Source organism: Colobus angolensis, unplaced genomic scaffold, assembly GCF_000951035.1.
Source record: "Colobus angolensis palliatus isolate OR3802 unplaced genomic scaffold, Cang.pa_1.0 Scaffold397, whole genome shotgun sequence".
In the NCBI taxonomy this organism is placed as follows: Eukaryota; Metazoa; Chordata; class Mammalia; order Primates; family Cercopithecidae; genus Colobus; species Colobus angolensis.
Window position 1 is genome coordinate 679537 of NW_012117343.1, and position 11063 is coordinate 690599.

Consider the following 11063-nt stretch of genomic DNA (forward strand, 5'->3'; position numbering starts at 1 on the left):
ATTTTGAGACAGAGTCTCACTCTGTTGCCCAGGCTAGAGTGCAATGGCACAATCTTGGCTCACTGCAACCTCCACCTCCCGAGTTCAAGCCATTCAGCTAATTTTTGTAATTTTAATAGAGACAGGTTTTCACCATGTTGGCCAGGCTGGTCTTAAACTCCTGACTTCAGATGATCCACCTACCTCGGCCTCCCAAAGTGCTGGGATTACAGGCATGAGCCACTGCTCCTGGCCCTGATCCTTAGTCTTTTCTAGAACACAGGCTGTCTCAGATGTGTTTCTCCCACCATTTGAATGACTTTGACCACAGAAACTTCACTTCTCCATTCACCCCTTCCATAGTGTAGAATGAACTCAACTTGCCATCTCCTCAAACCAACTACTTCCTGGGAACTCTGCCCTGTCCACATTTCTATCCATCTCGCCTGACTGCTTGATTTGAGTGGCAGATCTAGTGGTGGGGGTGGGGGTGGAAACATCACTGCTCTTCCTCAAACTCATCTCTAGAGCAGTGGCTTCATCCCATCTTATTTTGTCTTCCTGTATCCTGGATCCTGTATCAAGTGCACAGCATCGCCCACATCAGAATAGTTCTTTAAAATGTAAATTAAAATTCAGTTTCTTCTATACTCAGACTTTGGTATCCCTTAGATGCCCATGTCAAAAATGAAAAAGTTGGTGACATGGTATAGCATTTTATTCCTTTTTGTTTGTTTGTTTTTCATTGCTACTTACACTAAAATTCTAAAGAGATCACAGAAGAAGGGCTTTTGGTGACCTAAAAGTAGAAGTGAAAGCAGCAAAAGTGCATTCTGTCCAGCAGTGCACAGAAGACAAAAAAATGTAGTTGAAAAGTCTCAGGGTTGTTGTGGTAACAGAATTAGGCAGGCCAGTATTCACAAAACAAAAAAGAAAGGAAGAAAACGGGACATGATTTAGGATTGAGAGGTTTTCCCTGGGGTCAGTCCCGCAAGAGGTCTCGGCATCCACAGCACTTCACCAGCAGCCCCTGGAGCTCCTATCATGTCCACACCAAAGAGTTCCCATTCCCAGCTGCCCCAGCAACAAAACCCTCCAACACTGGGCTCAGAAGATTCCCTTTCACCCGACCCAGGCTAGAATTGTGAATGTGTTTTCCCAAAGAAAGTAGGCTATGCTTAGTGGTTAATTTGCTCATACAACTAGTAAAATACTTACTACTCCTGAAATATTTTAGAACTTTTGAGTCAGAAACCTGGGTTTAAATCTGGCCCTCCAATAGCATAGCTGTGTGACCTCAGCCAAGTTGTATTACTTCCCCATTTCATTCATCTGCCAAATGAAGCTAAAATACTTAACGGTTTAAGGCTGTGTAAGAATTGATACTGTAAGTACCTGGCAAAGTACCTAGTATGGAGTTCGTGTACGCTGTAAGTTTCAAAGTCTTTGAGTATAGAAGAAACTGAATTTTTGTTTACATTTTGGAGAACTATTCTGATTTGGGCAATTCTGTGCACTCAATACAGGATCCAGGATGGGGGAGACAAAATAAGTTGGGCTAGGGCCACAGCTCAAGAGATGAACTAAGGAAAAGCAGTGATGTTTCTATCTCTGCTTATTAATTTTGATGGTTCATTAGGGATTAATTAAACCTGTGAGCCTAATCATCATGTACGACTTTTCATAAGGAAATACGAAGTTTCAAGTAATCTGCTTACAAATGAACTTTAGAAAGTATACCGTTTATAAATGGAAAATGCCACTATTTTTGTTGTATCTTTGGTCTCAGACTTCTTAATTTAGTAAGTTATTCAGCTATATAGAAGCACAGAAAGGATAAAGCATATTTATTTACTTTTCTTTTTTTCCCATTTAGAATCACTTGAAATTATATCTACAGCAGCAAGCCATTCTAATAGTGCAATAAGAAAAATGGTAAGTGGTTTTCGGAGGAGACAGGAGCCTTCTGATTAGACAATTATCAATAATACTGCCTCAATACTATGTAGATTTGGACCAAAGTGAATTGAAATAGATGAACCAAAAAGAATGTTTATGAAATGTTTAATGTTATCTGGAATAACTCTCTGAACTTGCTAATAACTGATGGAATTTATATCAAAATGTATGCTTACTCCTAATCCCTTCTGAATTTACATTTCAGTTAAGGTCATAGTATTATTAAAGCTACTAGGTTGAAACCTGCCTGTATGTGATCTTGCTGTTTTAATTTCCTAGGAGAACCTAAAGAAACTCTTAGAGATTTATGAAATGTTGGGAGAAGAAGAAGACATTGTAAACCCTTCAAATGAACTAATAAAAGAAGGACAGATCCTCAAACTAGCTGCTCGGAACACATCAGCACAAGAACGCTACCTTTTCTTAGTGAGTATTATAGTGTTGCAAGTCATGTAAGAACTATAGGCTGGGCGCGGTGGCTCACACCTGTAATCCCAGCACTTTGGGAGGCTGAGGCGGGCGGATCATGAGGTCAGGAGATCGAGACCATCCTGGCTAACACGGTGAAACCCCGTCTCTACTAAAAATACAAAAAATTAGCCAGACATGGTGGCAGGCGCCTGTAGTCCCAGCTACTCGGGAGGCTGAGGCAGGAGAATGGCGTGAACCCAGGAGGCAGAGCTTGCAGTGAACCGAGATGGCACCACTGCACTCCAGCCTGGGCAACAGAGCGAGACTCCATCTCAAAAAAAAAAAAAAGAAAGAACTATATGTAAAAATGTGGCTGGGCACAGTGGCTCATGCCTGTAATCCCAGCACTTTGGGAGGCTGAGGCAAGTGAATCTCCTGAGGTTAGGAGTTTGAGACCAGTCTACCAAAAATACAAAAATTAGCTGAGTGTGGTGGCAGGTGCCTGTAATCCCAACTACTCAAGAGGATGAGGCAGGAGAATTGCTTGGACCTGGGAAGTGGAGGTTGTAGTGAGCTGAGATCAACAGAGCGAGACTCCATCTAAAAAAAGGAATTATATATAAAAATAGTTGTATACAGCTTGGAAAAGTAGAATGTTTCCTTATTCACTAAAGCAATTATATCTAACCTGTTTCAGTCAACATTCCATTTAGGGAATATTCCATTTAGAGATTCCATTTAGGGAAATATTCTACATAACGTATTTTTCTGTAATTTTTCTGTATACTTGGTATGGATGGCCGGCAGTTGTGGCCCATCTGGAGCGGTGCTGCAATGATGCTGGTTGCAGCAGGAGAGGCATGGCCAGGGCAGCTACCCAGTCGCAGCTGCTGACCCAGGCATTCCTGGGAAGCCCCCTGTACCCCTGCAGGCTCAGAAATGCCTGCTCCCACTGCCTGGCCTCTCCCCACTCCCAATGCCCATTCCGATTTCGGAGCAAATTTGGGGCCAAGCCTGGGTGCTGTTGCAAACCAGCAGGGTGTGCACACACTTGGGACAGCACTGATATGCCAGCCCCCTGGTGTCTCAGCCTCTTCTAGACTTTGGATGCCAATGAGCATGGGAGGGAAGCAAAGGGGGTGCTGAGGGTGGCTTGGTGTGGCCCTACATGTTCCCCAGTGCCAGCAGTGGAAGCCACTTGCAGTATGCTTGGTCCAGCCATAGCTTTGCAGGGAGCCGGCACCCATGCTGGTGCCTGGAAATGCTCCCCTTGCTATAGCCGGCATGCCTGGCTGTGCGCATGACCCAGAACCCGTGCTTGCTCATTCACGTACCCCTTGCTGCTCCAGGCTCGCCCTTGGCAGATGTGGGATCTGGGCTGGTAGCACAAGCCAAGCGCAGCCTGCCAGGCCAAATGGGCAGAATGAGCCCAGCAGGCCCAAGCAGATCTCAGGCAAAGGAGCCACTGGCCACAAAGGTTTACGGCTGACTAAGCAACACCCCAAGGACCCTTTGACAGTATAATTTACTTCAGTAGCACATACTGACAATTTAACTTTACACATGTGGGATATGATACTTTCGGAAATGCTCCTTTTGCTTGTTTCAGATTTTCTCTTTCATTCTCAGGTAATTGGGTACCATTTCCTGGATATTTTTGTTGGTGTGTCATTTCCTAACATCAATTCTCTTCCTAATCCTCTGTAGTCACTATTTTTAATCTTTCTAGGCTAAAAATATATATAGGCCTGGTTGTAAGACTTGTGTCTAAAATATCTATGGGAAAAGTACATGAGTTCTCTAGATAGTTCTTACTCACTGCAGTCAGTCCTTGGCCCTTTCTTCACTTCCTGGAAATGACAGTCTGAGGCTTATCTCAAATATAAGAGCACTTCCTGGGGCATCCAGACTATTTTTTTTTTTTGGACTCTGTCCGCCTGACCTTTACTCTTTGTTATCCTAATGAATTTCAGTTCCTTTCTATATCTAATAAGATGATAATAAGAATCATAATAATAATATGCATTGACAAAGAATAAGCTAACATCGAATGGTAGCTTAATAAACGTTAGCTTTCATTCTGATTGTTATTAAAGAGAAACAGACACATGGGTGAAAAGGCTGCCTGGTGACTGGCATTCTTACGATGTTATTCATGTCTGACTTTTCTGCTGCAAAGCAGTCATCTCACCCACCATAGCATGAGTTGTCATGGGGGCTTAGAGACTTCTGTGTCTGTTTCCAGTCTCCATTGAAAGGAAAACTTAGGAACTAATTGTCATGCAGAGGGGTGTTCAGTACAGGGGTCTTGACAAAGTTCATGGAAAATGCATATTATGAAAAAACTATGCATAGATTTCAAAGCATTTTGCAACAAAATAAACCCATAGTAACTTATTATAACATATCCGAACAGTATCTGCTTTGAGGCACTAAGAAGGGTAAGACATCAGTTTGAGGCCAGGCACAGTGGCTCATACCTCTAATACCAGCACTTCGGGAATTCGAGACAGGAAGATGGCTTGAGCTTAGGAGTTCAAGACCAGCCTGGGCAACATACAGAGACCTCCCTGTCTCTACAAAAAATTTAAAAATTAGCTGGGCATGGTAGCTTGCACCTGTAGTCTTAGCTACTTGAGAGGCTGAGGCAGGAGGATCTCTTGAGCCAAGGAGTTCCAAGGCTGCACTGAGCTATGACCATGCTACCCAGCCTGGGTGACAGAGTGAGACCCTGTCTCAGAAAAATAAATAAATAAAAAATAAAGACATCAGGTTGAATCAAAGCAACATGAATTCTGTTAAAATTGAAGCAAGAACAAACATCAAACTTACGGTGAAGCTTGGATGCAAAAATGACAAAATCATTGATTCTTCATGAAAAGTTAATGGAGACAGTGCCACAAAGAAATCAGCAGTTTACAAATGGGTAACTGATTTTAAGAAGGGTCAAGACATTGTTGAAGATGAAACCTGCAGCAGCAAACCATCCACATCCTTTCGCTAGGAAAAAATTCATCTCGTTCCTGCCCTAATTGAAGAGGACTGACAGTGAACAGTGGAAGTAGTAGCCAATACCGCAGACATCTCAGTGGGGTTCATCTTGCACAAGTCTGACCAAAAAATTAAAGTTGATGGGTACCAAAAATGTTGCACCCACATCAGCTGCAGACAAGAGCAGAAGTTTTGGTGGAAATCTTAAATAAGTGGCATCAAGCTTCTAAAGCATTTCTACAACAGATTGTAACAGGAGATGAAACATGGCTTTCCCAGTACAATCCTGAAGACAAAATACAATCAGAACAATGGTTACCAACAGGTGGAAGTGGTCCAGTCAAAGCAAAAGAGGTCCAGTCAAGAGCAAAGGTCGTGGCAAGGGTTTTTTGGGATGCTCAAGACAATATGCCTGCTGACTTTCTCGAGGGCCAAAGAACAATAACATCTGCTTATTATGAGATGATTTTGAGAAAGCTAGCCAAAGAGTTTCGCAGAAAAACACCCAGGAAAGCTTCTCCAAAGAGTCCTTCTAAACCATGACAATGTTCTTGCTCATTATTCTCATCAAACAAGTGCAATTTTTTTAGAGTCTTGGCAGAGAATCATTAAGCATACACCTTACAGTCCTGGTTTGGTGGCTCTGACTTCTTTTTGTTTCTTAATCTTAAAGAATCTGTAAAGGACACCCATTTTCTTCAGTTAATAGTGTAAAAACTACTGCATTGCCATGGTAAAATTCTCAGGACCCTCAGTTCTTTAGGATGGATTAAATGACTGCTATCATTGATTACAAAATTGAACTTGGTAGAGCTTAGGTTGAAATAAAATTTTTTCTTTTAATTCCATTTTTCCACAAACTTTTAAAAGTCTTTTTGTATCAGTCATGTTTTTAAAAGAATTTGGTCGCTATATGACCCACTAGTTCTACTCCAAGTTTTTATAATTCAAGAAAATTGAAAACATGTGTCTGCACAAAAACCTGTACATCTTTGTCCATAACAGCATTATTCATAGTAGCCAAAAAATTTGAGACAACCTAAATGTCCATCAACTGAATAGATAAACAAAATGTGGTATGTTCATGCAATGAAATATTATATGTCGAGAAAAAGGAATAAAAACTTATAAATGCTACATGGATTAACCTTAAAATGTTGTCTCAAGTGGAAGATGCCAGTTACAACAGACCATATACAGTATGATTCTATTTATATGAAATGTCCAGAAAAAGCAAATGCATAGAGACAGGATGTAATTAGTGGTTCCCTAATACTAACAAGGAATGGAAAATGGATACGAGGTTCCCTTTTAGAGACGTAAAATGTTCTGGAATTGGTGATAGTTGCACAATTTACAGATATCCTAAAAACCATGACTTGTACATTTTAAAAGAATAAATTTTGTGGTATGTGAATATCTTCATAATTTAAAAATGTGTATTTTTACCAGATTCACTATAAAAGTTCTCATTTGTGCTAAACAGAAGTACTTCTTTCACAGGTAATATAGAGAGCTAGATAGAAAACAAGGATGTGTCATGTTAGGGTTCAGAGTCCTCTTCAGAAGTCTGTTATAAAAGATCAGATGATTGCCATCAGAAAGGCAAATCGGGGTGGGGTGGGGGTGTGGCATATGAAGCGGGAGAGCAGTGGGAAAGCACCAGCATCAGGAGGCAGAGGAGCAAGCAGAAAACGTGGGCAAGAGCCTTTACTGTGGTTTCTGCAGGAAGGAATGGGCAAGACAGAGCATCAGGATTAGGAATGGCTAGTTGGAATAATTTCTTTAGGGCTTAGGGGCCGGGCTTAGGGTCTGTTGTCCTGGCCCTGAGGTGACTGGGGCAGGAGAATAGTGGCCCAGAGAGTAAGTGTACAGGAGGTACCTCTTTCACAGGTAATATAGTGAACAGACAATATAGAGAATAGTGGCCCAGAGAGTAAGAGTACAGGAGGTGACTGCAAGTGTGAGTTCTGAATTGGTTGATTTCCACATGGAAGGCGTGTTATTCTCTCTAGGAATTGGATAACCCTGGGAGGGGCAGTCCTGTCAGTATCAACAAGGCCTTAAGATGCCTAAAATCAAAAATACATAAATAAAAAGACATGCTTAATACATCGTTCTAGGCAACATAACCGGGAGCCATTGTCTTTCCTCTGTCTTTGCCTTTTAGGTGCTAGGATCATTTTCCTTTGTCCTCTTCCTCATTAATGTGACAGCCTCTGCAGTTAAACTCTGAGCTCTGGGTCTAACCAATTGCCTCGGCCTAATTTTAACATTTGGGAGTTATTTTGGAAAGAGGTTTATGTTGAATATCTTGGTGCAGAGCTGAATTAAACAGCTCTTTGGAGGACAGGTGGCAAAGAACCTTGGGGAAAATGGCAGTCAGTGACTGAGGAAAAGATTCCTCCTGTTCCAGTTACTTTAAGCCATCAAACATATCATGCCATTGCCTTCCAGGAGAATGAGGTCACGTGGCAGGAATTTTAGGAGAGCCACATTCATTCTTTGAAGACCATCTTAGAAACATTTCCAGTGTCATGTTGGTTCTTTTCATCCACCCTCTCCAGTGCTGTGCTTGTCACAGAATCCTGCCTCGCCAGTGCACATGGAGCCTCTTGTTCTTTTGCTTGTAGAAACTTCAGAAGCACCATTTTTATTTTCTTTCTCTCTAGAAAGGTAATGAGGGCTAGTTTTCTGTTTCCTACACTTGAGATGCTACGTTTGTCTGGAAAACCAAACTATATTTAGAATCTGCTATCTGCTTTTAAATGATCTTCATGTGTTTGCATGTTTTCATGCCTCCACGCCATACTTTTTCATTGTTTTTTATTTTAATGTAGGATGCTGTTTAATGTAAGCCATTTCATGTTGCTATCACAGAACACCTGAGACTGGCCAATTTATAAAGAACAGGGGTTTATTTTCTACAGTACTGGAGGCTGAGAAGTCCAGGACTGGGGGGCTGGCATCTGGTGAGGGCCTTCTTACTGCATCATAACATGCAGAAGGCCAGCATCACATGGTGAGAAAGAAAGAGAGCAAGAAATCCAATTCATGGCCTCAAGCCCTTTTGTAATCAGCGTTAGTCTATCCCTGGATTAATTCATAGATTACTGGAGTCCTCATGACCCAAACACTTACATTAGGCCCCACCTCCCAACACTTCTGCATTAGGGATTAAGTTTCCAACACATACTTTTTACACATTACTATGGCAGGTACTCTTGAAATAAACTGTCTGACATCCAAAAGTTTAAAAAAAAAATAAAAGCAGCAAATTACCCCGCAAAACAACCGAGACATTTTATTCTTGGCTCTTTGGAGTTGTTCTGTTCCTTATTTCCTTGGAACTTGATAGATTCAGATTATTTTTCCCTTATTTAATCTTTGAACACAGAACAAGCACTAGAAATTTTCTCCACCAATATCCTATTACCTTTGGAAACAAACATTAATGAAATTGTCACTGGTGAGAAAACAAAATTGAATTATTTCAGTCAAACATTTTTAGAGGCTTGAAATAAATACTTGAACAGTAGAGATCAAGAAAGACCCTCCCTCCCTGTGTTTTTAATAATATTGAGATTTGTTGTTTGTTGTTGTTGTTGTTGTTGTTTTTGGAGACAGAGTCTCGCTTTGTCACCCAGGCTGGAGTGCAGTGGCGCAATCTCGGCTCACTGCTAGCTCTGCCTCCTGGGCTTAATGTCTCCTGGGTTTAAGTGATTCTCATGCCTCAGCCTCCCGAGTAGCTGGGACTACAGGTGCCCGCCACCACGCCCGGCTAATTTTTTGTATTTTTAGTAGAGACGGGGTTTCACTGTGTTAGCCAGGATGGTCTTGATCTCCTGACCTCGTGATCTGCCCACCTTGGCCTCCCAAAGTGCTGGGATTACAGGCGTGAGCCACCGCGCCCGGCTGAGGCTTGTAGTTTTTATCACAACCTAGGACTTGTAGAAATTGCCTCGCTAGTCTGAGATTGCTTCACTGATCACTACTTCTAAGCTATGGGCATGAAATAAAAGGGAATCTCCTACCCTGAAAGGGAAAGTCAATGTTCTTCATACCATAGTTGCTATAATTTCTTTTTTCAGTATCAGGGAAAACCCAGAGGGAAGTAATTATTTGTGAAAGGTGGTGGTGGCTTTTGCTACAGGAGCAAGCTTCATGGAGGGAACAGGACTAGCTACTTGGTTTCTTCCTATATATGATATCTTCTTTGTAAGCAATGATTTCTACCGTGCAGGAGCTCCCACCTTCACCTATGCAAAGAAGAAAAGGATATATGTGAAGTCCCATTTAGGGAGAATATAATAGAGGGAATATAGTCCTGAAAGCATGAAAGGGAAGGAGAAACATACACATTTATAAGATAATCTGTCATGTGAGCATAACTACAAATGGTAAATGCTAAAAACCTTCATGTTCATGGACTTGTTTCTATAAAACAGCATGAGTGCTGAACTTAAAAGCCAACTTGAAGACAAGTATCAGATAACTCACAAATTTTATGCCATACCATTACATTTGTCACTCAGTTTGCAGAACAATTTGGTTATTGTTGGTGGCTGGAATGTGTGAGCTCTGTCCCTTGTGCTGGTGGCTGTGCAGCTCCTGCAACATTCACAGCTTCAACCAAATATCCTCCTGAGAAGGCCTTGATAGAAGTGTTAACAGGAAGACTTAGCAAGCAAGCTGTGGCCTTAATCAGACGATGATATGGATGGTGATAAAAACCTTTTGGAGCTTTTCTTCAGATCTCTAAAATCTATGTATAATGAGGGTGTCATTGCCAGATTCAGATACAGTGGACAGTTAGTGATAAAGGCCTACACCCCAAGAGGATATATTTGAGAGGCTGAGACTGGAGGATCGCTTGAGCCCAGGAATTCAAGACCAACCTGGGCAGCATAGCAGTACCTCATCTCTTATTTAAGAAAAAAAAAAAAAAAAAAAACTCTTTTTTTTCCAGGATATGGGTTATATCTTTGGCTGTATCTGTAATGTGATCATTACAGATGTAATCATTTATTTCTACATTCTCCAGTGTGGAACTGAAATTTATAACACTGGATACAGGAACTTATAAAATGAGAAAACAACTGTGAGAAACTAACGTCCAGAATGACTATTACAGACCGTCACATAAACTTGTTGGAATGTTTTACATACCCATCAACCTTTCTTGTCTTCATAGCAATGTGAAGCTGAACAGAGGGCCTAGCAGGACGGATCTAGACTCAAGTCCCAAGGAGAATAAAATGAGAAGACTTGTTGAATTTAGGCACTTAGTCTGTGCAAAGCACTGTTCTACATACTTCACATTTGTTCCATTTAATCTCAGCAACCTATGAATTTTACAGATAATGACCTTGAGGCATGAGGGTTTGCACAGCTCATAAGAGGTAGAGTGAAGGTTTGAGAGCTTCTAGTCCGGCTTCAGAGCCTCTGCTAATAATAGTACTCAGCTGAAAGTAAAATTTTAGAGAAAATTTGAAGAATTAATAAATTGAGAAATCTTGATGAAGCAAGCAATTCTCTCAGGAATCTGTCCTCAAATTAACACAAATATTTAGAGTTTTATTTCTTTGCATGTTTTAACATAGTCAAAAGTGAACTAAATGATTTCATAAAGTCTTTGAAAGTGAATTTCTATCATGTCAGCCTTCTAACATACCATTTTTCATGCAATTAATAGCCCGTGCTTTTTTTTTTTTTTTTTTTTT

At 41.1% G+C, this 11063-nt stretch overlaps 1 protein-coding gene across 1 annotated transcript in view; it reads left to right on the forward strand.

Annotated features, from left to right (window-relative positions):
• The window catches only part of FGD4 (FYVE, RhoGEF and PH domain containing 4), a 276256-nt gene that overhangs the window by 237039 nt on the left and 28154 nt on the right, over positions 1 to 11063 (forward strand). The window contains exons 9-10 of the mRNA XM_011955160.1: positions 1856 to 1914; positions 2218 to 2364. Of these exons, the coding sequence (XP_011810550.1) occupies positions 1856 to 1914; positions 2218 to 2364 (206 nt within the window). The remainder of the gene's footprint in view (positions 1 to 1855; positions 1915 to 2217; positions 2365 to 11063) is intronic.